General features: G+C 45.3%; 1 protein-coding gene and 1 long non-coding RNA gene across 3 annotated transcripts in view; one reads left to right on the forward strand and one right to left on the reverse strand.

Annotated features, from left to right (window-relative positions):
- LOC122540113 (MORN repeat-containing protein 1-like) overlaps positions 1-27899 on the reverse strand; it is a 202549-nt gene that overhangs the window by 52164 nt on the left and 122486 nt on the right. For both annotated transcript variants that reach the window (XM_087980384.1, XM_087980385.1), the window contains exon 11: positions 5741-5877. In XM_087980384.1, coding sequence (XP_087836510.1) covers positions 5741-5877 — 137 coding nt within the window. The remainder of the gene's footprint in view (positions 1-5740; positions 5878-27899) is intronic.
- LOC148139769 (uncharacterized) overlaps positions 26582-27899 on the forward strand; it is a 39193-nt gene continuing 37875 nt past the window's right edge. Inside the window, exon 1 of the long non-coding RNA XR_015753444.1 lies at positions 26582-26710. This is a non-coding gene — a long non-coding RNA (uncharacterized LOC148139769). The remainder of the gene's footprint in view (positions 26711-27899) is intronic.

The raw sequence follows: 27899 nt of genomic DNA on the forward strand, positions 1-27899 counted from the left end.
CACAGCTTTGCCCTTTGTCAAGAAGGGCACTGCTTGTCACTGGCCACTTAGGTGTTTCCTTTCCTCTGGGTGGTGGAATATAAATAAAGATGTACGCACTTGTTGTTCTTCACTGTGTCCTACACCTGCACACACACAACATGGGTGCTGGGGGAAAATAAGCACTACCACTGTTAGGCAGTAGTGTGGGGAGGAAAGGGAATAAAAAGGAAAAAAAGTCAAAGAGAGAAAAAAAAGTAGACCCTGCCATGTTTTGTTATCACCATGGGGGGCAGCTTTCAGGCCTCTTTATACTGCACATAGATAATCTTTTGTGGCGTGAGAGCTGTGAATTTGAAAATATTGTCATGAATGAGCTTTGCACAGAATTCAAAATTGCAAGTCAGGTTTTTGGGGCTCTTATGTACATTGGATTGGAAATCAGGTAAAATACATCAAATGTCACTTTGCATGAGCAATCTTATTTTGATAATATTAGTCCCATTGTTTTTAATCAAAGTAGGGCCTCACAAAAAGATGCAGCAGCTTCCAAAACTGAAATAGAGGACTTGCAAAGTCTAATTAGACAGCTAAATTAGCTGTACGCCAAAAGTGCCTCATGCCAGTTTTGAAGTATTAGCGTTGAGTACAACAACATAAAACTCCGCAGGTGGATAAAATATTGACAAAAAAAGTAAAATGTGTAGTGATAGGAACCAGATGGACTTCATTGACTATGAGGTTCTTGACTGGAGTTGTTAACCTGGGCCAATCAGGAAAGCCTTGGCTGACCAATATAACCAGGAGAATATGTGGAACTGGGATTTGAGGTTTGTCCTCCTCTCCCTGTAAAATGGTTGAATGGTAGGGTTTGGGGCCTAGCTTTGCTGCTCCTCTCCCTTGTAAAATTGCTGTCTCTTATGTACAGCTGTAAATGTTTTTTGTAAATTGTTTGTAATTTGTTTAATAAAATATATAACCAGGAGAATATGTGGAACTGGGATTTGAGGTTTGTCCTCCTCTCCCTGTAAAATGGTTGAACGGTAGGGTTCGGGGCCTAGCTTTGCTGCTCCTCTCCCTTGTAAAACTGCTGTCTTTTGTGTACAGCTGTCAATGTTTTTTGTAAACTGTTTTGTAATTTGTTTAATAAAATAAAAAAAATATATATATAACCAGGAGAATATGTGGAACTGGGATTTGAGGTTTGTCCTCCTCTCCCTGTAAAATGGTTGAATGGTAGGGTTTGGGGCCTAGCTTTGCTGCTCCTCTCCCTTGTAACATTGCTGTCTCTTGTGTACAGCTGTTAATGTTTTTTGTAAACTGTTTGTTTGTAATTTGTTTAATAAAATATATAACCAGGAGAGGGATGGGTAGTTTGTCCTTGTTTCTCTTAAGACTGGTTATATGGTGCTGTTTCTTGTATGTGGCTGTTCATTTGTAGTTTTGTACTGCTTTTAAAAATAAAAAGAGGTTCAGAATCTCTTTAGTTCAGGGGAGACTGATTCTGCTGGTGCTACAGTCAGTATGTTCCTGATAGTGTTTTGGAGGAGGAGAGTTTTATTTTTCTTTACCCCCCCCCCCCCCCCCCCCCATCTATTTCCAGAGTTCTTTTTGGTATCTGCATGTGCATATGTCCTTTAGTTTAGCTGCATGAGTAGTTACCACCACCACTGCAGCCTGGGCCTTACCACAGCTGAGAAAAATCTCCAGGAGAGGGATGTGTGGTTTGTCCTCACTTCCCTGTGACCTGGTTATATGGTGGGTCTGGTCTCTGGCTTTGCTGCTCCTTTCCCCTGTAAATTTGTTGTCTTTTTGTATATAGCTGTTCATGTTAATTGTTTTGTTGTTTTTATATTTAAAATCTAAACCAAGAGGTTTAGAATCTCTTCAGTTTTGGGAACTGACTCTGCTGGCTGTGAGTTAGTTACTGCTGTTGGTTTTTGTTTTTGGAGGAAACCTGATTCCTGAACAAGTTGAATTATTATAGCTAGTTTGTTAACTCACTCCTTTTTTTTGGACTGATTTCTAAACTACCTGATTGACACAGTCACATTATTTCAGGTGTACCTCAGTTCTCATTAGGAAACTTTGTTTCACTGGCTAGTTATAGCCTGTTATTTTCCTTTCCTTTAGGAAAAGGATAATGCTGTTTTTGTGGTTGGACTTAGCCCTTGTACTCTAGGGTTTTTTTTTACTTTTTTGGTGTTTGTGCTGAGCCCTTGAGAAAATGCACCTTTCCAGATGAGCTGGCCCTTAGTTGGTGGACTAGGCCTCTGTAAAGATGCATGTGTTTGCTGGGAGGTGAGCATTTGCTGTGTCCTGGAGCTTCGGAGTAGACTAAACCCCTATGAATTAACTGTACCTTTTACAATGTACTATGTTCCTGTGAGTGGGCCAGGCCTCTATGGAGATTGAATGTGTGGGGTGTGCATTTGCTGCCTTCAGAAGTGGACTCTGCCCTCGGTTATGGATCCTGTTTTTGGTGACTGATTCTGCAGTTTGAAGTGGACTCCTCCTGGGAATGGACTCTACATTTTGAACAGAACTGTTCATGACAATGGATTCTGTACCAGAAGGGATTTTGCTTACTGTTTCCTCCTTGATTTGAAAGGTGGGATTTGAGGTTCATCCTTGTTTCCCTGATACCTGGTTATATGGTGGGGTTTGGGATCTGGCTTTGTTGCCCCTTTCACCTGTAAATTGCTGTTTCTTGAATACAGTTGTTAATGTTAACTTTAATTTGTACTGTTAAAATATTAACCAGGAGATTAGAATCTTAGTGTCAGACTGACTGAGCTGGCTAGTTACAGCCAGTGTACTGTGCACTAGTAAATACAAAGTGACTGGAACCAGCCTCTAGTTATTTCAAAATGGAACATTAAGTTTTGAAATCCCCATTTGAAAATGCCATAATTGCTTTTAGTGTTGCCTCTTACACAAACAGTTCAAGATGGCTTATAGTTTCCCTTGTAGGAAAGGGAGAAAAACATCCCCTTTGAGGTTGGGGTGCTCAAAACTTCACCAGTTGTGAAGAGTACTGTGGCAGCAGAAATTCTGTCTTGGTGAAGCAGCAATATGGTGTTTTACCTGAATGAAAAATTCTAAAAAGGCATTCAGCATTTTTATTGGGTGCATGTTATCCCAAAGTGACTTTTCAATAAAATGGGTGGATGATAAAAGACTGAGCATTTCACCCATGTAACCCCAGAGTTTCTGTGGCTAATCCATCCAACCTACACAGTCTTCCTCTGTAAGAGGAAACTAGAACACCCAGCAGAAACCTGCACAAGAGTAGGCAATCATGAGTCACCCAAGGCTAGAAGCAAACCAGGATCCCTGGCACTGAGGCAGCAGTGCTAGCCATTCAACTAGTCAAGCTGACTGATCATAGCAGTGGTGATTTAATCTGAGGGCTACCATGCCTCAGGTAAGGGGTGAGGTTGAGAAGGAGAGCACACCAACCTAAAAGGCAATGTTTTTTTTTCAGTTTCCTACTGGGGAAACTCTAAACCATCTTGAACTTTGTGTAAGAGACAACACTAAAAACAATTATGGCACTTTCAAATGGAGATTTCAAAACATAATGTTCTGTTTTAAAATAACTGCAAAGGCTGGTTCTTGTCACACTTTATTTACTAGTGCACAGTACACTAGCTGGTGTGGGGATTGAACCCACATTGGTGATATCACACTACTTTACAACCTAAACTAACACACTGACTACTTCCATGAGTCAGAAGAGAAGTCTTGTTTCTGGCTGGCTGCTATCACCTCTGACTTAGTTAGTAGTAGAGTAATGTGTTGCTGGGAAAGCACAGCAGGTCAGGCAGCATCTGAGGAGCAGGCCAGGGCTGAGATAAAAGATGGATTGGGGGGTGGGGTGGAGATGGTAGCTGAGAAAGCAATAGGTGGGTGAAGGTGAGGGAGAAGGTGATAGGTCTGGAAGGCAGTGCTGAGTTGCAGGGTTGGGACTGGGAGAATGTGGGGGAGGGGAAATGAGAAGGCTATTGAAATACACATTTATCCTGTGTGGTAGCAGGGTCCCAAGGCAGAATGAGGTGTACTTCCTCCAGGTGTTAGGTGGTAATGGTTTGGCAGTGGAGGAGGCCCAGGACCTGCATGTCCTTGATGGAGTGGGAGGGGGAGTTGGAGTTGAGCCACAGGGTGTGGGGTTGGGTGTAAGTGTCCCAGAGATGTTCTTTGAAACAATCTGCAAGAAGGTGTCCTGTCTCTGATTTAGAGGAGACCACACTGGGTGCAACAAATGCAGTAGATGATATTGGTGGAGTACAGGTAAATTTTCTGTTAGATGTGGAAGGATCCCTTGGGGCCTTGGACAGAGGTGTGGGGAGTGCAGGTTTTGCACTTCTTATGGTGGCAGAGAAAGGTGCCAGGTGTGGGCTGGTGGGGGGCATAGACCTGATAGACCTGCAGAGAATGGTCTCTCTGGAATGCTGATAGGGGTAGGGAGGGAAATATATCTTTGATGGTGGGCTCCAGTACAACAGCTTCTGAGTATGAAGATTGTGGAGTCCCACTCCAAGGATAAGCTCAAATCTGGACTGACTTTTTCAGTGCAGTACTGAGGGAGTACTGCATTGTTGGAGCTGCAATCTTTGATATGAAACATCAATTCCCTCTCAGGTAATATAAAAGGTCCCATGGTATGATTTTGATGAATATCATGGGAATTCTCCCATGTGTTCTGACAATATTTATCCTTCACCAACATTGAGAATAAAATGGATCAGCTGATCATGATCACTGTTGTGGTGAGTGGCTGTGCACAAATTAGTTGCTGCATTTCCCTACATTACAACAGTGGCTGGATTGCTTGACATGAAGGATGCTGTATAAATGCAAGTCCATTAATTTTTTTTAATATATATTAGCCACTGAGGCACTCCTTGTAATAGTCCATCAGGAAATTTCCAAACCATTGAATTGTTAATCTTAATAATAATCAGGAACATGTGATTATTAAATTACCTGTTTTTCTGATATAGTATCTAATTGGTGCAGAAAACTCTGCCTGCCCTCTGGGAATCCTGCATTGAGTGTTGGTTGCTCTATGGAGACATTTCATTTAAAATGGAAGAGTTAAAGGAGTGAGTTGTTGCAGTAATGGAGTGCTTAGGGACTCTGCTGGGAAACGTCAGCAGTCTAGCTTTATGGTGGAATCTGCAAAGTGAATCTTGAAAGGAATTTAGAAAATACAAAATTGAATAAATACTAATCCTCTTAAGTTCAGTTAAGTCTCAACCAGTTAGCGGTTAACAATTGACAGGGAGGGAGCTCACTATCTATTTTGCTGGCCAAGAGTTTTCTGAAGATAACTGCAAATGGTAGTCAGCTGAAATATCTCTCCAGCCCTGCAGATACAGGAGTAGGTAATCATTTTGGAAATGTTTTTGTGTACATGAGTGTGAATCTCTCTCCACTCTATCTGCACCTGACCACAATATGGAAGCATCTCTCAATTCTGTTTCCATCCCCTCTTGGAATGAGTCAGGGTCAGTCTATTTGTTTGTGTGCTGGGGCCCTTTTTATGAAGAGAGGAACAGAGTTGTCATTTGGAGTTGAATATGACTTTTCTTTAGAGTTCTTTCCAATTCTAATGAAGTCATATTTAACTCTTCTTCCTTTCACAGACAATTCCAGGCCTGCTGGCTGTCTGCAACACTGTTTTTATTCTAGGTTTCCAGTATTTTGCATATCTTATTTAGAAGGTGGGAAAAGCTCATCAGTTTGAAGATCTTACCTTTTCTAATTCATCCAAAGGTTGATAGTTGTCTGGCAAAGCAAATGCAATATTACAAAACACCGCATAACCATTTTCTGTTCTCTGATTGGGTGGAACAGAAGATTCCTTCTCCACTGCTGGAGTGAACTGGGACCCTGCAAAAATACAAACAGTTAACTAGGATGTTGACAATTACCACTAACAACCTGTTGTCAGGAATAGCACTTCAGCATATGGTTCATTGAGCCTTTTATGACATTTCTTTAGCCACAATCTTAGACCTCACCCCATCGCAATATCACCTAAAACACTTGATATAAGATTTTTTTAAAGTTTTTAAAGAAAGTAAAAACGTGCTGTTGTTTCATCTGAGAATAGTCTGAATGTTCTGCAAGATTTTGTCTGACAGTTGACCAATAGCTCAGTCAAGGAGCCAGGTTTTAAGGAATAACTTTAAGGAGTTGGGAGGGTGAGGGGTGGTGAGGCTTAGGGAAAGAATTTCAGAGCTTAAGGCCCAAACATGGTTGCCAATAATGGAACAACAGGAATTGGGAATGTGTAAGAGGCCAGATTTGGGAAATGTTGAATTTTGGGGATGGAGGATCCTACAAAGCTAGGGAATGGGAAATTTACTTTCCAAATAAGTGCCTATTTGCTTTTTGAGCTTCTCAATTTATTCTGAACTAAGTGTGCTTTGAGGCAGCATTCAGCACTGCCACAACCCCTTGAAGAGGTTTTCTCAGGATTTGTGTTTAACTTGTTTAGTTCAAATGATAAGATGTTGTTTCTCCTTTTTCTAGATTTCCAAATTAAAACTCAAGAAGAATCATTCAATTTCTATCCTGTCAATTACTTTTTAATCTCTCAATTATCAGTTCACCTCCTAACCTTATCACCAAGGAATATAACCCAAGAGTCCCATTATAGGTGTATGTGCATCATTTTACATTAACTCAGTTAATTTTGTTTACCAAGCTTCCTCTATTGAACATTTTGCAATAGTTGACTGTAACAGCTGAACTCGGAACAATAATGGTACAACAAATTAATGAACAATGAAATGTGACAATGGAACAGATGTTTGAGATTTTAGAGCCTTTAATTCTTGTTCTTGGGATGAGAACGTAGCTGGCATAACCAACATTTCTCTGAGAAGGTAGTTCCAGACCATCGTGAACCACTGCAGTCTGTGCTAATAGTTCTTTCACAAAGGTGTTAGAAAGGGGGAGCTACAGGATTTTGACCAAATGAAGGATTAGATTAGATTCCCTACAGTGTGGTAACAGGCCCTCTGGCCCAACAAGGCTACACCAACACTCTGAAGAAAAACCCACCCAGACCCATTTCCCTCTGACTAATGCACCTAGCACTATGGGCAATTTAGCATAGCCAATTCACCTGACCTGCACATCTTTGGACTGTGGGAGGAAACTCAGGCAGACACAGGGAGAATGTCTGTGTGGAGTTTGCACAGTCACCCAAGGCTGGAATCGAACCTGGGTACCTGGTGCTGTGAGGCAGCAGTACTAGCCACTGTGCCAAAGGAAGAATGGCAAATGCTCAAATCAGATGGTATGTGACTAGAAGGGGATGGTGTTCCCATAATATTGCTGGTCTTAGCCTTCCCAGTGGCTGAAAGCATGGCAGCACGAGGTACTGCTGCAATAGATGCACATCCTGCAGATAATATACACTGGTCAGTTGCAGAAGGCATAGCTTTAAATTAAGGGGTGGTAGGTATAGGACAGATGTTAGGGATAGATTCTTTACTCAGCGAGTCGTGAGTTCATGGAATGCCCTGCCAGTATCGGTGGAGGACTCTCCCTCTTTATGGGCATTTAAACGGGCATTGGATAGGCATATGGAGGATAGTGGGCTAGTGTAGATTAGGTGGGCTTGGATCGGCGCAACATCGAGGGCCAAAGGGCCTGTACTGCACTGTATTTTTCTGTGTTCTATGTATCGAGAGTAGGAATGTCTATTAAGCAGTTTACTTTGTCTTGCATGCTTTTGAACTTTTTTGATTTACTGTCTCCTAGATTGACAATATCTGAATTTTTATATCTCCTCTTTGGATTTAAGCTGCCTTATTGCCTTGCCCATTGTTATCAGCATTGCAGCTCTAAGATTTCAGCGCCCTTTGAATTTTGTACATCCCTGATTTGAATTGTTCCACATTGATAGCCTTTCTTTCAGCTGACTTGATTCTAAACACTGGAATTCCTTCCCCAAACCTCTCTGTAAGACGTTTCTCAAAACATATCTCTTTGATCAAGCTTTTGATCACCTATCCTAATATTTCTTTGTGTGATTCAGTCCAAAATGTTTTTTTATTGATAATGCTCTTAAGTACCAGAAAGTATTTAGTTATGTTATAGGCAGTATATAATCGCATGTTTTTATTGTTGTTGACTGCACACAGTTTGGTGAATGGTGTGTGTACAATCATATTCCAGACTTGAACTTTGTGAATGGTAGACAGGCATTAATCTATCTTTTTCCCACTGTCTCTCTCGGATGCACTCATTCGTTTTGAGTATTTCACCACTCACCATTCACCACTGATACGTGTGCAGTTTCCAGTGATGGTGGGAACAGGTAGCTAGGTAGTGATCCACAATCAGACCCCACCACCAGAGATATATTTCTCTCCCCACCCTTATCTACGTTCCGCAGAGACCATTCCCTCCTAATCACAAACCCACCCTCAGGTCCTGGCACCTTCCCTTGCCACTGCAAGCAATGTTAAAACCTGTGCCTGTACTTTGCCCCTCACCTCCATCCAAGGCCATGTGGGATCCTTCCACATCCAACAGAGATTTTCCTGTACATCCAAACACCTTACTTACTGTGTCTGTTGCTCTTGATGTGGTCTCCTCTACATTGGGGAGACAGGACGCCAACTTGTGGAACATTTCAGAGAACATCTCTGGGACACACACATTAAACCACCCCACCTCCCTATGGCTGACCATTTCAACTCCCCCTTCCACTCTGCCAAGGACATGCAAGTCTTGGGCTGCCTCCACCACCAAATCCTAGCCACCCGATGCCTGTAGGAATAACACCTCACCTTCTGCCTTGGGACCCTACCAACACACAGAATCAACATTGATTTCACCAGTTTCCTCATCTCCCCTCCCCCACCTCATCTCAGATCCAACCATCCAACTTGGTACTGCCCTCTTGAACTGTCTTACCTGTCCATCTCCCTTTCCACCCATTCGCTCCATCCTCCCATCTGAGCTATCACAATTATCTGCACCCACTTATCACCTTCCCAGCTACCTTCTCACCCACCCTCACCCTCCTATTTATCTCTCAGCCCCCTTCACCATGTCCCATATTCCTGATGAAGGGCTCATGCCCGAAACGTCGACTTTCCTGCTTCTTGGATGCTGCCTGACCTGCTGTGCTTTTCCAGCACCGCACTTTTCGACTCCTTACTCCAGAAGAAATGGAATTAATTGCAGTTCACTATTGCCCACTGGGTTGGGATGAGTTAACCTAACATTAACTGGACATTGTATCGAGGACCTTTCTAGCTCATAAGATCCAGCTGCTCAGAAGGTACTCTATGCCTCAGCTGATTTTTAAACTTGCAAGTTTCTTGAAATGAAGCTTCTTCAATTAACTTTGTGGCCTTTCCCCCTCATGATTTTTTCCATTAAATACATCTTCCTACTCATCTCAACCTTTTCATATGATAGACTTGCCAATTTCTTATCATTCTTTCAAAATTGTCTAAAATAAGATGGTCACAGATTAATGAGCCCTAGTTTTGGTCTCCCTTACACGTGAATACACTTTCTTTCTACTGTATCAACCACTTCATAATATTAAAGGTCGCCCCTCCCCTGTTTCTTCACTATGAAGTGATATGGATTTATTTCTCTGATTTTATTTAATGTGAATGGTCTGGCGTATGCTCACTGCCCTTCTTCTGTTCTCCCGTAGCGAAGAGGAATTAAGCGAGGAATTGAAATTAACTGACTTTGTTGAGATAATGAAGCATGGGACTGTATGTAATACCCTGTGGGTAGCAGGGGCAATGTATTTCTGGTCCCTGAGCATCACTATCACCATGGTACTCACTGACTTAAGTTAGAATGCCAAACACAGTGGCAATCATTGATTGTGCCAGAAGAACAGGGGAGATAAATCTGTTTGTGTTAGCAAACAGCTCACTTCCATGCTGTCTGGCACTCAGAGTCAATCACCTAATCCTTTCCCATCTGTTCAGATTTTTATTTCTTAAGATTTTAAAAAAAGTTGCAGCAAACATACACATAATTAACTCCTCAGAGGACCTGAAAGACTATGTAACAAAAATGGAGCATGGAACACTTGAGTAAGGCTGGTGATAACACCAGTGGCAGTGCTATGTAAAATAACAGAATCTGTTCATCACAACGCTAAGAAAACTTTCCCTCGTAGCTCCAGCCTTTTTGTTTCATTTGTTTATAAGGCTTAGTCTGCACAGAAGCTGAGTATTTGCTTCAATCTGGAGGCTATTTTCACTGGCTAATAGGTCACTGGGTGCGATGCATGAAACATGCTCTCAGTTGCCCTTGACAGAGTTAATTGTTAATTTCAGTTATTAATGTAAAAGGTTTATCAAAAGTGAACTGGTTGAATCAAACACTAATTTATAGGAAGGAATAAGGCCATATCTGTTGCAATTAGTTCAGTACTTAAATGCACAGATTACAGGTTTATATTTTCTTACCGCCAAACATACCATGTCTATTTTTACCTGTAGTTTCTCTCCTGTCAGTTACGGGTTGCTTACTTGGAATGCAAATTCATAGCTGAGGCCATTATTTGTAACCAACTGCAGAAAACTACCATTGGTAAACTGTTATTGACGTAAAGCATCAGATTGGGCCTTCATCTGAGATTAACACACTGGCACTTAGTCTGTGGAAATACCTTAAGTGATTGCAAGTCTTCCCTCTCTCAGTACACTGAGGGTGATGGTAATGTTCCGCCTGCCCCATCTTCTGGAATGACCTAGCTCAGCAAAAGACTGAGGCCCAAACAGCTTGCATGCTGTATTTAGTCAATAAGCTTGCTCTGTTAAGTGTGAGAGAAATGGGTAATTTCTTGATTGAACATATAGTTTTGCAGTACATTCTCTTTCTCAACACTGATAATGTTATTTGACTATTGTACACCTAAGTGCATATGTCCAAATATGTCCAAAATTGGATGTCAATTTTGTCCTATTACAAATTCCATTGTTGGCATTTATAATGAAAACTGCCTATGTAAACTTTTTGTGCTGCAATTATACCCTCCCTGCAGTAGAGGTACAATAGCTTTATCTTAATAATCTTAATTTTCTGTTGCAACACCACAAGAAACAGGATAGCCTTTTTGCAGGGAGATGTTCTCCACAAAGAACCCAATTCTGTTAATTCATAAACTTAAAAAAGACCAGTTTATTAATCAGAATTGTGGTTGTCCTACACTATTCTGTGTACCAACTTTTCTTAAGTGTATGGTGAATATTAGATGTTCAGTGGTTAAACAGACGGTCACCTCTAGGGTCTCAGTTAGAATGTGACCCAGAGTAATGGGATGACCTCTCTTGTTCTGCTCTGGGGCTTGTTTTATTCTCTATCAGCTGTTTCTTCACCCCTCTTCCCTCCAGCATCTTCTGTGCTGATTTCAGTCTTTCTCTCTCAGCCACTACAAAGAATCCTACATAAGATAAGCCTGGCAAAGTTCGGCAGCATAGGAGTGAGACATTTTGCAGGACAAGCCTGCATTAAAGTAGCAGTTTCATTCAGAGAAATAAGGATTTGTAGATGATGAGGTTGGGAAGTAAAAGTTTTTCCGTGTCGAGAGTGTGGTGCTGGAAAAGCACAGCAGGTCAGGCAGCATTCAAGGAGCAGGAGAATAGACGTTTCGGGCATTAGTCCTTCATCAGGAAAGAGGCTTGTGGGCTAGGGAGGCTGAGAGATAAATGAGAGGGTGTGGGGCTGAGGGGAAGGAAGCTGAGAATGCAATAGGTAAATGAAGGTGGGTGGGAAAGTGATAGGTCGGAGAGGAGGGTGGAGTGGATAAGTGGGTAAGATGATGTACAGGGTAAAAACAATGACTGCAGATGCTGGAAACCAGATTTTGGATTAGTGGTGCTGGACGAGCACAGCAGTTCAGGCAGCATCCGAGGAGCAGCAAAATCGACGTTTTGGGCAAAAGCCCTTCATCAGAAATAAAGGCAGAGAGCCTGAAGCATGAAGAGATAAGCTAGAGGAGGGTGCGGGTGGAGAGAAAGTAGCATGGAGTACAATAGGTGAGTGGGGGAGGGGATGAAGGTGACAGGTCAGGGAGGAGGAGGGAGTGGATAGGTGGAAAAGAAGATAGGCAGGTAGGACAAGTCATGGGGACGGTGCTGAGCTGGAAGTTTGGAACTAGGGTGAGGTGGGGAAATGAAGTCCACATTGATGCCCTGGGTTGAAGTGTTCCGAGGCAGAAGATGAGGCGTTCTTCCTCCAGGGTTCTAGTGGTGAGGGAGCGGCGGTGAACGAGGCCCAGGACCTCCATGTCCTTGGCAGAGTGGGAGGGGGAGTTGAAATGTTGGGCCACAGGACGGTGGGGTTGATTGGTGCGGGTGTCCCAGAGATGTTCCCTAAAGCGCTCTGCTAGGATGCGTACAGTCTCCCCAATGTAGAGGAGACCGCATTGGGAGCAACGGATGCAATAAATGATATTAGTGGATGTGCAGGTAAAACTTTGGATGTGGAAGGCCTTGGATGGAGGTGAGGGAGGAGGTGTGGGCACAGGTTTTGCAGTTCCTGTGGTGGCACCGGATGGTGCCAGGATGGGAGGGTGGGTTGTAGGGGGGCGTGGACCTGACTAGGTAGTCACGGAGGGAACGGTCTTTGCGGAAGGCGGAAAGGGGTGGGGAGGGAAATATATCCCTGGTGGTGGGGTCTTTTTGGAGGTGGTGGAAATGTCGGCGGATGATTTGGTTTATGCGAAGGTTGGTAAGGTGGAAGGTGAGCACCAGGGGCGTTCTGTCCTTGTTACAGTTGGAGGGGTGGGGTCTGAGGGCAGAGGTGCAGGATGTGGACAAGATGCATTGGAGGTCATCTTTAACCACGTGGGAAGGGAAATTGCGGTCTCTAAAGAAGGAGGCCATCTGGTGTGTTCTGTGGTGGAACTGGTCCTCCTGGGAGCAGATACGGCAGAGGCGGAGGAATTGGGAATACGGGATGGCATTTTTGCAAGAGGTAGGGTGGGAAGAGGTGTAATCCAGGTAGCTGTGGGAGTCCGTGGGTTTGTAAAAAATGTCAGTGTTAAGTCGGTCGTCATTAATGGAGATGGAGAGGTCCAGGAAGGGGAGGGAGGTGTCAGAGATGGTCCAGGTAAATTTAAGGTCAGGGTGGAATGTGTTGGTGAAGTTGATGAATTGCTCGACCTCCTCGCGGGAGCATGAGGTGGCGCCAATGCAGTCATCAATGTAGCGGAGGAAGAGGTGGGGAGTGGTGCCGGTATAATTACGGAAGATCGACTGTTCTATGTCGCCAACAAAGAGACAGGCATAGCTGGAACCCATACGTGTGCCCATGGCTACCCCTTTGGTCTGGAGGAAGTGGGAGGATTCAAAGGAGAAATTGTTAAGGGTGAGAACCAGTTCGGCCAATCAAATGAGTGTCAGTGGAAGGGTACTGTTGGGGACATCGGGAGAGGAAAGAACGGAGGGCTTGGAGGCCCTGGTCATGGCGGACGGAGGTGTAGAGGGATTGGATATCCATGGTGAAGATGAGGCATTGGGGGCCGAGGAAACGGAAACGGAAGTCTTGGAGGAGGTGGAAGGCGTGGGTGGTGTCTCGAATGTATGTGGGAAGTTCCTGGACTAGGGCGGATAGGACAGTGTCGAGGTAGGTAGAGGTGAGTTCAGTGGGGCAGGAGCACGCTGAGACAATGGGTCGGCCAGGGTGGTCAGGCTTGTGGATCTTGGGAAGGAGGTAGAACCGGGCAGTGCGGGGTTCCTGGACTATGAGGTTGGAAGCTGAGGGTGGGAGATCTCCTGAGGTGATGAAGTTCTGTATGGTCTGGGAGATGATGGTTTGGTGATGGGGCGTGGGGTCATGGTCGAGTGGGCAGTAGGAGAGGTGTCCTCAAGTTGGCGTTTGGCTTCAGCGGTGTAGAGGTCATTAACCGCATCAACCTATTTACCCCTCTCCCCCACTCCAATCTCTCACCCTCACAACGCGCAGCCCTCCAATCCCTCTGCTCCAATCCCAACCTCACCATCAAGCCAGCAGATAAAGGGGACGCAGTGGTAGTCTGGTGCACTGACCTCTACACCGCTGAAGCCAAACGGCAACTCGAGGACACCTCTTCCTACCGCCCCCTCGACCATGACCCCACGCCTCCGCCGGATCTGCTCCCAGGAGGACCAGTTCCACCACAGAATACACCAGATGGCCTCCTTCTTTAGAGACTGCAATTTCCCTTCTCACGTGGTTAAAGATGCCCACCAACGCATCTCGTCCACATCCCGCACCTCCGCCCTCAGACCCCACCCCTCCAACTGTAGCAAGGACAGAACGCCCCTGGTGCTCCCCTTCCACCCTACCAACCTTCGCATAAACCAAATCATCCGCCGACATTTCCGCCACCTCCAAAAAGACCCCACCACCAGGGATATATTTCCCTTCCCACCCCTTTCCGCCTTCCGCAAAGACCATTCCCTCCGTAACTACCTGGTCAGGTCCACGCCCCCCTACAACCCACCCTCCCATCCTGGCACTTTCCCCTGCCACTGCAGGAACTGCAGGAACTGCAAAACCTGCGTCCACACCTCCTTCCTCACCTCCATCCAAGGCCCTAAAGGAGCTTTCCACATCCATCAAAGTTTTACTTGCACATCCACTAATATAATTTATTGCATCCGTTGCTCCCGATGCGGTCTCCTCTACATTGGGGAGACTGGACGCCTCCTAGCAGAGCACTTTAGGGAACATCCCCGGAACACCCGCACCAATCAACCCCACCGCCCTGTGGCCCAACATTTCAACTCCCCCTCCCACTCTGCCAAGGACATGGAGGTCCTGGGCCTCGTTCACCGCCGCTCCCTCACCACCAGACGCCTGGAGGAAGAACACCTCATCTTCTGCCTCGGAACACTTCAACCCCAGGGCATCAATGTGGACTTCAACAGTTTCCTCATTTCCCCTTCCCCCACCTCACCCTAGTTCCAAACGTCCTGTTCAGCACCGTCCCCATGACTTGTCCTACCTGCCTATCTTCTTTTCCACCTATCCACTCCACCCTCCTCCCTGACCTATCACCTTCATCCCCTCCCCCACTCACCTATTGTACTCCATGCTACTTTCTCCCCACCCTCCTCTAGCTTATCTCTTCATGCTTCAGGCTCTCTGCCTTTATTCCTGATGAAGGGCTTTTGCCCGAAACGTCGATTTTGCTGCTCCTCGGATGCTGCCTGAACTGCTGAGCTCGTTCAGCACCACTCATCCAAAAAAAGACGTGTACAGGTCAGGACGAGTTGGAGGCTTGGCACTGGGACTGGGATAATGTGGGGGGAGGGAAAATGAGGAAACTGGTGAAATCCACATTAATCCTATCTGGTTGCAGAGTCCCAAGGCAGAACATTAGGCATTTTTCCTCCAAGCGTCAGGTGGTTAGGGTTTGGTGAAGGAGGAGACCCAGGACCTGCATGTCCTTGGTGCAGTGGGAGGCGAAGTTGAATTGTTCGGCCACTGGGCAGTGGGGTTGGTTGGTGTGGGTGTCCCAGAGATGTTCTCTGAAACTATCCGCAAGTTGGCGTCCTGCCTCCCCGATGTAAAGGAGACCACATCGGGTGCAATGGAAAAAGTAGATGACATTTGTTGAAGGACAGATAAATTTTTGTCAGATGTGAAAGGACTGTTCATTTTGCACTTCTTGCGGTGGTAGGTGAAGGTGCCGGTAGTGGCGTGTGGGCTGATGAGGGAAGTGGATCTGACAAGAGTTGCAGAATGAATGGTCTCTCTGAAACACTGATATGGGTGGTGAGGAAAATATATCCCTAGTGGTGGGATCTGTTTGTAGGTGGTGGAAGTGGTGAAGGATGATGCGATGTACACAGAGGTTGGTGGGGTGGAAGGTGAGGACCAGGGGGTTCTGACCTTTGTTCCGTTGGGAGAGGTGTGGAAAATAGAGGAGATGCACTGGAGAGCATTGTCAACTACATGGGGGCGGAAATTACGGTCTTTGAAAAAGGAGGCCGTCTGGGATTTTCTATGATAGAATTGGTCATCCTGGATACAGATGCTGTGGAGGCAGAGGAATTGGGATTAAGGGATGGCGTTTTTCAAGTGGGAGTAGTTTCGAGTAGTCCAGGTTTAATAGTCCAGGCTTAAAAAGCTTTGGTTCAAAGCTAATCACCTAAGCAGACCAAGTGAAGTTACTTTAGGGTTGTGTGAATCATATATCAGGAATTAATGACAACATATAAAACCCAAGTAAAATAGATGAAATTATTCTATTAGAACAGTCAAGGGACATTGAAGGAGCAATACTCTACATGCAAGTCTTTCTATTGGTTTGGAGTAGAGCTTTCTCCATGGTGCTATGTTAATAAACCCTCTATATCCTTAAAATTGATTTGTTAATGACTAATTTAAAATAGAATATAGAGGAACACATTCAAACATGTTAATCCATCCATATAAAATAAAATACAGCATAAAAGGTTGAGCTCCAAGTTGTCAAAGAACTAAGGCTTTAGACATGTGCAGGAGTGGAGCTGAAAATGCATCTTTGCAAGATTGTTCTGGTGACCACAATGACTGGAGAAAGCAATTTTCATCCAAGACTGGATGACATGTACATACAAAAGGAGAATGAGCAGTGTCAGAGAGGTAGGATTGGCTGTCCCTGGTGTATTAGTGGATAACATTGCCATGAATGAGAAAGAGGAAGGGACTCGAGGCTGGGCACTTGGGAGACTCTGGAGGAGAAGTTTAGGAAGGAATGGAAGACAATGTTTTGTGTTCTGTCTCACTGAACATACTTAAGGGAACATTGAGGAAGCCACTAACATATAAAAAAGCAGTTGCATTGGGCACTTTTGATTGAGAAAAATAGATTTTTCCTCTTTTGATCATGTTTGCAATCTAATATTTGTGTACCAATGCAGTTACATTCTACACCACATTTTACGGCTGACAGCAATATATTTTCCTCAATTTCAAATAGGTGGGAGTTCACACATATTACTTTTCGGCCCATCATTTACTTGTATGATCAATGTGATTCTAATTTGCTATAGTGCAAGTTGGAGTATGGATCTGCCACTATAATGCCAACGTACCAATGGGAGACACATTGGTCAGCATTGCTGCATCATAGTGCCAGGGACCGAGGCTCGATTCCAGCTTTGGGTGTCTGTCTGTGTGCAGTTTGCATATTCTGCCTGTGTCTTTGTGAGTTTCTACTGAGTGATTCAGTTTCTTCCTATAATCCAGTGATGTGCAGGTTAGGTGGATTGGCCATGCTAAATTGTCCTTCGTGTTTAGGGATGATCAGGTTTGGAAGATTAGCCATGGGAAATGCAGGGTATGGGGACAGGGTAGAGGTCTGTGTGTGAGATGCTCTTTGGAAGGTCCGTGCTGACTTTACAGGCTAAATGGCATCTTTTTTTTCCACTCTAGGGTTTCTAAGATTCAACTGAGTGATTGGAAAGAAAATCAATACAGAAGAGTTTTAAAAAGTCTATGGAGAGAGAACTGACTGAGGAAGATAGTCAAGAACAGAGTGAGAGATGTCACATGGAAATGAGAATATTTCCACATTCTCAGCCTTTTCTTCTCAATGTTTGCCAAACATGGCATTTGACACTCCTGGAGTAGAGTGGTGCTGGAAAAGCACACCAAAGACCAGGGCCTCCAAGCCCTCCATTTCTTCCTCTCCCAACATTCCCATCAGTATCCTTCCACCGACACACTCATTCGTTTGGTCGAACTGGTCCTCACCCATAACACTTCCTCCAGACCAAAGGGGTAGCCATGGGCACACGTATGGACCCCAGCTATGCTACGTAGAACAGTCGATCTTCCGTAATTACACCGGCACCATTCCCCATCTCTTCCTCCGCTACATTGATGACTACATTGGCGCCACCTCGTGCTCCCGCGAGGAGGTTGAGCAATTCATCAACTTCACCAACACATTCCACCCTGACCTTAAATTTACCTGGACCATCTCTGACACCTCCCTCCCCTTCCTGGACCTCTCCACCTCCATTAATGACGACCTACTTGACACCGACATTTTTTACAAACCCACGGACTCCCAGCTACCTGGATTACACCTCTTCCCACCCTATCTCTTGCAAAAATGCCATCCTGTATTCTCAATTCCTCCGCTGTATCTGCTCCCAGGAGGACCAGTTCCACCACAGAACACACCAGATGGCCTCCTTTTTAGAGACCGCAATTTCCCTTCCCACGTGGTTAAAGGTGCCCTCCAACGCATCTCGTCCACATCCCACCCCTCCACCCTCAGATCCTACCCCTCCAACTGTAACAAGGACAGAACCCACCAGTGCTCACCTTCCACCCTAACAAACTTCGCATAAACCAAATCATCCACCGACATTTCCGCCACCTCCAAATGGACCCCACGACCAGGGATATATTTCCCTTCCGCACCCCTTTCCGCCTTCCGCAAAGACTGTTCCCTCCGTGACTTCCTGGTCAGGTCCACGCCCCCCCCCAACAACCCATCCTCCCGTCTTGGTACCTTCCCCTGCCACCGCAAGAACTGCAAAACCTGCACCCACACCTCCTCCCTCACCTCCATCCAAGGCCCTAAAGGAAACTTCCACATCCATCAAAGTTTTACCTGCACATCCACCGATATTATTTATTGTATCCGTTGCTCCCGATGCAGTCTTCTCTATATTGGGGAGACTGGACACCTCCTAGCAGAGCACTTTAGGGAACATCTCTGGGATACCCTCACCAATCAATTACACTGCCCTATGGCCCAACATTTCAACTCCCCCTCCCACTCTGCCGAGGACATGGAGGTCCTGGGCTTCCTTCACCACCGCTCCCTCACCACCCGACGCCTGGAGGAAGAACTCCTCATCTTCCGCCTCGGAACACGTCAACCCCAGGGCATCAATGTGGACTTCAGTTTCCTCATTTCCCCTTCCCCCCACTTCACCCTAGTTCCAAACTTCCAGCTCAGCACCCATGTCCCCATGATCTGTCCTTCTGGTCTAACTTCCTTCTCACCTATCCATTCCACCCTCCTCTCTGACCTGTCACCTTCATCTCACCCCATCAACCCATTGTACTCTTTGCTACCTTCCCCACCCTCCTCCCTGACCTATCACCTTCATCCCCATCCCCACTCACCTATTGTACTCTATGCTACTTTCTCCCCACCCCAACTCTCCTTTCATTTATCTCTCCACCCTTCAGGCATTATGCCTGTACTCCTGATGAAGGGCTTTTGCCCAAAACGTCGATTTTCTTGCTCCTCGGATGCTGCCTGAACTGTTGTGCTTTTCCAGCACCACTCTACTCCAGAATCTGGTTTCCAGCATCTGCAGTCATTATTTTTACCTATTTGACACTCCTGCAATATCCTCACTGATCTTGATTTATGCCAGACTATCCTATGTAATTTTGCATCCTTTTCTGAAAGTCTTCACTTTTGCCAGCCTTTTTTTGAAGGAGCTAACTTTGAGACTGTTAGTGTTCTACAAGCACCAACAATCCTATGGCACCTTGGCAGCGCACAGATGACCAGAGCGATGCTGAGAACTTGGCACAGAGGAAAGACAGGGGCAAAGCAGACGCTTGCCATTCCCTATCCAGCTGCACCTGGAATCAATGATTCATTAAAACAAAACAGCTTGTCAGTTTGAAGCTTCACATTTTTGACATGACAGAATTCTGTAATATGCCTATGTTCAATGTTGGCAGGTTTATAAAGCTACTGGCATATGCACAAAGAAAAAGAGACATGAGGCAATGTCATTGGCATTCTTTCCTTGATGACCCTCAGACTACTTGATAGCAGATTACATCAGATCTGAGCCTGATCCTGCTCCCCACAAATGTCTACACATATTAAGATCACTGAGGGATCAGAAGTAATTTTCCCCAGCAAACTCAGCACTGCTGAGACTCTTTGTAAAAAAGCAAATCTTGCTTTTACATGGTGTCTTTAGATATTCATCCAATAAAGTCCTTTTGAAGAATAGTGTTGCAAAGTAAGCTGCGGAACACTCAGTTTGTGCTCAGCAAGCTCCGACATATAGTAATATGATAATAGCTAGATTAGTTTTTAGCTCAGGGATACACGTTGGGCTATGTCTTACTCAAATAGCGACATTAGATACTTTACATCAGAGGGGGCAGAATCGGGCTTTGGCTTAAAGATGCCGCTGAAAAATGTGTTGTGGAAAAGCGCAACAGGTCAGGCAGCATCCAAGGAGCAGGAGAATCGACGTTTTGGGCATAAGCCCTTCTTCAGGAATGAGGAGGGTGTGCCAAGCAGGCTAAGGTGAAAGGTAGGGAGGAGGGACTTGGGGGAAGGGCGTTGGGAATGCGATAGGTGGAAGGAGGTTAAGGTGAGGGTGATAGGCCGGAGAGAGGGTGGGGGCGAAGAGATCAGGAAGAAGATTGCAGGTCAAGAAGGCAGTGCTGAGTCCGAGGGTTGGGACTGAGATAAGGTGGGGGGAGGGGGAATGAGACAGCAGGAGAAATCTGCATTCATCCCTTGTGGTTGGAGGGTTCCTAGGCGGAAGATGAGCCGCTCTTCCTCCAGGTGTCGTGTTGCCAGGGTCTGGCAATGTCTGGAGGAAGAGCTTTCTCATTTCCCCTCCCCCTACCTTATCTCAGTCCCAACTCTTGGACTCAGCACTGCCTTCTTGACCTGCAATCTTTTTCCCGACCTCTCCGCCCCCACCCCCTCTCCGGCCTATCACCCTCACCTTAACCTCCTTCCACCTATCGCATTCCCAACGCCCCTCCCCCAAGACCCTCCTCTCTACCTTTTATCTTAGCCTGCTTGGCACACCCTCCTCATTCCTGAAGAAGGGCTTATGCCCGAAACGTCGATTCTCCTGCTCCTTGGATGCTGCCTGACCTACTGTGCTTTTCCAGCAACACATTTCTCAGCTCTGATCTCCAGCATCTGCAGTCCTCACTTTCTCCTCCTTAAAGATGCCACCTCTGATTAGAGTACTTCCTCAGTACTGCTGTAAAAATGTCAGGTCAAATTATGGAAATTTGAGTCTGCATCTGCCAACCCACAGCAAGAGCAATACTCACTGAGCCATCGTATTTATAGCGAAATCTGAGGAGTGAATTCTACCATCTTCCTGAATCTCTGGCTCAATTTTGCACCGCCTTTGCTAACTGAAGCATTAGGAGGGTAGCTGAGATACCCCTGAGATAATGCTGCAATTCCAATACTGAAACTGTGTTAATAGGTAACATGTCAGATCATTCTTCCTGTGATTCTCTGAGCTGTGATCCCAGTGAGTATAGCTTTTCACTTGGATTGCAAAAGTATAGCTAAAAGACTTCTGAAGTTCTGCTGCATGCCACAGTACATGTGTGTTAATATCATAATGTCATTGCTGCATTCAAGCCAGGCAGCTTCAGGAGGTGGAGAAGTCTATGTTTCGAGTGTAACCATGCCTGAAGAAGGGTTACACCTGAAACGTTGACTTCTGCACCTCCTGATGCTGCCTGAAGTGCTGTGTTTTCCAGCCTCCTGCCTGTCTAACTTGGATTCCAGCTTTTGCAGTTTTTTTGTTTCTAACCATTGCTTCATTCAAAAGCTGCTGTGGGCATGAAGGTGGAAGTGATATATTTGACTACTGTTCTTGATTGTTCAATTAAACCACACAAGCTGGAAGATCCTAGATTCTATTCCTATTCTGTATTGAGATACATCTAATCATAGCCAGGGCAATAATTGGGAAACTACAATTAGTTTCAGTGCCTGCTCGACTGGGTAGGAGGTAGGGAAGTGAAAAGAAAAATCAATTTCTGGTTGTTATACAGTAATCTTTCTATAAATCACATGTCTACTGAACAAAAACCATGGTCACCATGGTGTTTACTATCAAAACCCAATCATAAGAGAAATATTGAAAGCCAGCTAGTGCCTGTGGAACTGTACCCCAGTCAGAAACCAATAACTTTAGGGGAGGCCAGAAGATTGAAAATAACAGAAAATCTTTCTGCATGCCCACACATCGATGTGTTTGCTAAATAGAATGTTGAATATATTGCTCCCTTCACCATTGGCAATGCTTACAATAGCCACTGCTTGCCAACACTGTGTGAGCTCTTTTGATTCAATGTAAAATCATTTACCATTAGATGTGTTAATGTAATAGCTGAATGGCTTAATTAATTTTGAGTGGGTAATAAGTTCTATTTGACAATTCATTATTTTTCCTTTAGGGGGTCAGAAAATAGCTTAACTCACTCACTGCACATTGGCAATGTCACCTCACTTGACCCAGATTCAACGCATTGTCTACTTGTGCTCCTAGAAATTTCTCTATAAATGAACGTAGTGATTTTATTTTAAGAAAAGAGAGAAGGTAAGACATCAGAATCCTGAGAAATATTGGACAAGACTGAGGTCTTGTCGGATGGTCATATATATGTAAAAATCTGAAAGCAATAAGTAAATCAAAATGATTTCATTGCTGAGGCTAGACATGAAAATTAGGCAAAAGTGAGGACTGCAGATGCTGGAAATCAGAGTTTAGATTAGAGTGGCTGGAAAAGCACAGCAGGTCAAGCAGCATCCGAGGAGCAGGAAAATTGATGTTTCAGGCAAAAGCCTTTCATCCGGGGTGGAGGTTCCCTGCCTTCATTCCTGATGAAGGGCTTTTGCCCCAAATGTTGATTTTCCTGCTCCTTAGAAGCTGCCTGACCTGCTGTGCTTTTCCAGCACCACTTTAATCTAGACATGAAAATTGTCTCTTTGACGGTGTTCATTTGTACATTACCTAGTGCATCTCTATGATTTGAAGCAGAAACAGATTTTAGACCTATTGCTTTTTTTTTTGTCTCTTATCTCAACCAAGCGTGCTATGAGAATGTCCTTCGAGCTCTTGGCCTGCCAGAGAGATGGCAGGAAGGGAAAGAGTGGATTGGGTTGCTACTCTTCATTTTACTTGATGCCAAGGTATGTTGGGTGTACACAGGATAAGACTCGGTTGTGATGCCCTCAGTAAGCAAACGACATTGGTGGGCTCAGACATAAAGAATAACCAGCTGTCAAAGAGCTGTTGCTGGGACCTGAGCAAGAATCAATACACATGGTGGGAAGGGCAATAACTTTATGTTAATGGAGTTAACTTCAGCAGCAAATTCACCGGTCAATATTAAGAGTTAAAATAATTCTCTTCTGGTGAAATCATTTAACTACCGTACTCACTTGACATGTAATGACTTTCTGTATCCTCCTTGCAAATTCCCTCGTACTTCACATTACATTGCAGCTGTACAATATTTTTAGCTTATGCTCCTTTGATTCTCCAGACACTTCATTGCTCTGCTTTTGAATTAATTTGTGAAAGGCATTATCAGCCCATTTACTCTCCTACATTAGATAGTTTTAATCAGCGATGTTATGACACAGCTCTGGAACAGGCAGGACTTCAACCCTACCGGCCCAACTCTCATGTACTATATAACTGTGACTCATCAAAGGTGCAAGCATCATATTTATAATTTGCTTTGTTAAATGATTCACTTACCCTCTGATACTTCAGTGGAGCTGCGTTTTGAGTATTAGAGGATACAGTCTGTGCCAGTAATTCTCCCACAACAACCAATCTGGACATCTTGTGAGCAACAAATGAACACAAGTGCTGTCCCTAACAGAGCCTGAAGAGAAATCCAGCTGTTGGTCTATCAGCTGTCTGTCACTTAATTTGCAGCAATTAGTTGCACAATATCACTGAGAGGGACTACAGGCAAGTCCCTACCCAGCTGCATATCTGCAAACTGTCAATAGTGGTTAGCAGCAGGGGCAAGGTACATATTTGTAAAGCTGTGCCTTAAAATGGGAGGGTCATAATAATACTTTGCAAAACTATAATTCCTTCTAAGGTTCTAGACCTAGCCCCATAACTATAGCCAAATGGATTATCTATTTTTCTTCTATCAGCTGCCTCTCAGGAGTGTTTCAAAAGCTGGTCACCAGGTTGAAAGAATAGGATGCTAACTCCCTGGATTGTTCAGTCTTGCTTTAATACTTACTAGAGGTCAACATTAACCTGAATTCAGTTTAAGAGTGAGTGTCTGGTAAATCCAGTTGATTGATGGGATGATTGCCTCCTCCGCCTCCGCCGTATCCGCTCCCAGGAGGACCAGTTCCACCACAGAAAACACCAGATGGCCTCCTTCTTTAGAGACCGCAATTTCCTTTCCCATGTGGTTAAAGACGCCCTCCAACGGATCTCGTCCACATCCCGCACCTCTGCCCTCAGACCCCACCCCTCCAACTGTAACAAGGACAGAACACCCCTGGTGCTCACCTTCACCTTACCAACTTTCGCATAAACCAAATCATCCGCCGACATTTCCGCCATCTCCAAAAAGACACCACCACCAGGGATATATTTCCCTCCCACCCCTTTCCGCCTTCCGCAAAGACCATTCCCTCCGTGACTTCCTGGTCAGGTCCATGCCCCCCTACAACCCACCCTCCCATCCTGGCACCTTCCCCTGCCACCGCATCCAAAACCTGCATCCATACCTCCTCCCTCACCTCCATCCAAGGCCCTAAAGGAGCCTTCCACATCCATCAAAGTTTTACCTGCACATCCACAATATCATTTATTGTATCCGTTGCTCCCGATGCGGTCTCCTCTACATTGGGAAGACTGGGCGCCTTCTAGCAGAGCGCTTTAGGGAACATCTCCGGGACACCCACACCAATCAATCACACCACCCTGTGGCCCAACATTTCAACTCCCCCTCCCACTCTGCCGAGGACATGGAGGTCCTGGGCCTCCTTCATCGCCGCTCCCTCACCACCTGGAGGAAGAACGCCTCATCTTCCGCCTCGGAACACTTCAACCCCAGGGCATCAATGTGGACTTCAACAGTTTCCTCATTTCCCCTTCCCCCACCTCACCCTAGTTCCAAACTTCCAGCTCAGCACCGTCCCCATGACTTGTCCTACCTGCCTATCTTCTTTTCCACCTATCCACTCCACCCTCCCCCCGCCCACGACCTATCACCTTCATCCCCTCCCCCACTCACCTATTGTACTCTATGCTACTTTCTCCCCATTCCCACCCTCCTCTAGCTTATCTCTCCATGTTTCAGGCTCTCTGCCTTTATTCCTCATGAAGGGCTTTTGCCCGAAACGTCGATTTTACTGCTCCTCGGATGCTGCCTGACATGCTGTGCTCTTCCAGCACCCCAATCCTGCCTCCTCTCTCAGCCAGTTCTAGGGTTTTAAGTGACCTGAGTTTCAGGCTTTCATTTGTTATACTCTCCATAATTTGACACTAAACTGGCAACTGCACTCAGGGAGCCCTCGAAGATGTTAAGGTTTGAGGGCTCCCTGGTGCAGTATGGCTGTTCTTATAAGATTAGGGTCTAGGGTGTATAGACTGGCAGGCACTTTCCCATTCTCCCTATGAATCACTGAAAAAAGCGGTTTGACGATACAGTGAATTGCTGTTTTGAGGTTGGCTCTCAGAAGATATTATGTTTTTGCACAAAGATATTGTGTTACCATATTACAATTTTGGGCAGTGATGCTGAGCTGGTACATATCCAGCTCTCACTGTTCATACTGTCTATACAGCTGGGCTGGGGACCTGCTTGTAATCTTTCTGTGTCATACCTGACCCAGGAATACCCAGTACTCTGGGCAATAGAAGTTAACTGATATTTGGTTCTTTTTCTTTTGGGCAGCACCATGGCTCAATGGTTAGCATTGCTGCCTCACAGCACCAGGGACCCAGGTTTGATTTCCCCCTCCCCTACTCAGGCGACTGTCCGTGTGGACTTTGCACATTCCCACTATGTCTGTGTAGGTTTCCTCCGGGTGCTCTGGTTTCCTCCCACAGTTCAAAGATGTTCAGGTTAGGTGGATTGGCCATGCTAAACTGCTCAGTGTCCAGGGATGTGCAGCCTAGGAGGACTAGCCATGGGAAATGCAGGGTTACAAGAATAATGTAGGGAAGTGGTCTGGGTGGGATGCTCTTCAAAGAGGCGATGTGGACCCAATGAGCTGAATGGCCTGCTTCCACACTGTAGGGATTCTATGGTATTCTAAGCATTAAAATTTACCATCAATGTAAAATATTGAATAACTTAGAATAACACTCTGGCCATTAATGGCAATAAATAGTGAATAACTCAACTGGAATCAATACACCAAATTTAACCCCGCTGCTCTTTGCAGATGTGATTAGTGGAAGCAAAAGTGGAAATCTAGTGGGGTTATAATTTTAACCTGAATGCAGGACATTAAACCGAGAGAATACAAAATTCAGAACATTTTAAAATGGTTTTCATCTTCCCTATTGTACTGGTACAAATCTGTGTTCTCCTGATAGATATTTCACCAGCCCTGCTCCTGACCCAGGGTTAATGATATGCACAGTTCACCACCCTGATCAAGTGAATAATGCAGATTCCTCTTTCTTTACAGGACCTCTGTAGTTTGGAGTTAAAGCCTAGGTCACAGAGGGAAGCAGCAGCAAGCAACTCCCCATGTGTCTCTTTTAATTAACACACTCGTAACTAAACCTGCTGGCCAAGGTCAGACACCCGTCTTTCTCAGACAGGCAGGAGGACGAGACTCAGAACAGCAGGGACGAGGACAAGGGAATTGACCTCTCCAGGAGCAAAATGTCAATTAATTATACTTTTACTACCCTCTCAATTATTACATGCTGATAAGCTGAATAGGATATCTGAAGACGGCACTAAATCACCAGGAACTCCCTGGCTGGTGAGTACAGTGTGACAATTACCATAAAATTCACAGATGTGGTGGCTAATAATAGGGCATAAATAGTTATAGGCTGTTTATGAGCTAATCCATACACCTGTCATATTTTCCATCTCCTTAACTGGACTGTTTTGTCACACTGGAGAACTTTAAGGTGCGGGGTAGAAACATCATAACAATTGAGTGTTTGAAAGTAAGCAAGTACTTACACAGTGCCTTTAAGACTGCATTGACAATATAACTGTTGGCACGAGGCAATTTAATTTACCATGGACGCTCAGAGGTTACGGATTTGTGGGTGACAGGGTGGGGAGGAAATGAAAATGCAAAGGTCCACAGATGATGGAAATGTGAAACTAAATAAAATTGCTGGAAACGCTCAGCTGGTCACACAGCCTCTATGAAGAGTGGAGGATTGAGTTCATGTTTCAGATAGAAGGCCTTTCAGCAGAACAGAGGAATAGATCAGCCTTTGTTTGGAACTGGTAGTTGGTACAAGGACCACGCGTCAGGATGGCTGTGATGCTCTTCCGGTTGACTGGCCATCGAAACATATTAGATTAGATTACTTACAGTGTGGAAACAGGCCCTTCGGCCCAACAAGTCCACACCGCCCCGCCAAAGCGCAACTCTACCCATACCCCTAACCTAACACTACAGGCAATTTAGCATGGCCAATTCACCTGACCTGCACATCTTTGGACTGTGGGAGGAAACCAGAGCACCTGGAGGAAACCCACGCAGACACGGGGAGAACGTGCAAACTCCACACAGTTAGTCGCCCTGAGGCGGGAATTGAACCCGGGTCTCTGACGCTGTGAGGCAGCAGTGCTAACCACTGTGCCACCGTGCCGCCCCTGCTTTAATGCTCGTAAATAAAGAGTGGGCACTTGACTGAGGTATTGGAGGGCTGTCAAAGCCAACACTTTTAGGAGAGACGGGGAGAAAACTCGCAACAGGAAACTGCTGAGAGTGATGCAGGTCTCAAAATTGCTCCTATGCTGAATTCACAGCTAACATTCATTCATTCTTGACTGTGGGAACTCAGTATTGCAGGAATCCTCAAGCCTCAATACCCTCCGCTGAAGACTGCATGGAATCAGGGCCACAGCTGGGAGGATGATATGCACTAGTGAAATTGAGGCCCCCATGGATTCTTTGACAAAACAAAACCGAATAATAAAAGAGA

This window comes from Chiloscyllium plagiosum, unplaced genomic scaffold (assembly GCF_037043375.1).
Source record: "Chiloscyllium plagiosum isolate Xiang-an unplaced genomic scaffold, Cpla_swu_hap1 HiC_scaffold_37, whole genome shotgun sequence".
Lineage (NCBI taxonomy): Eukaryota > Metazoa > Chordata > Chondrichthyes > Orectolobiformes > Hemiscylliidae > Chiloscyllium > Chiloscyllium plagiosum.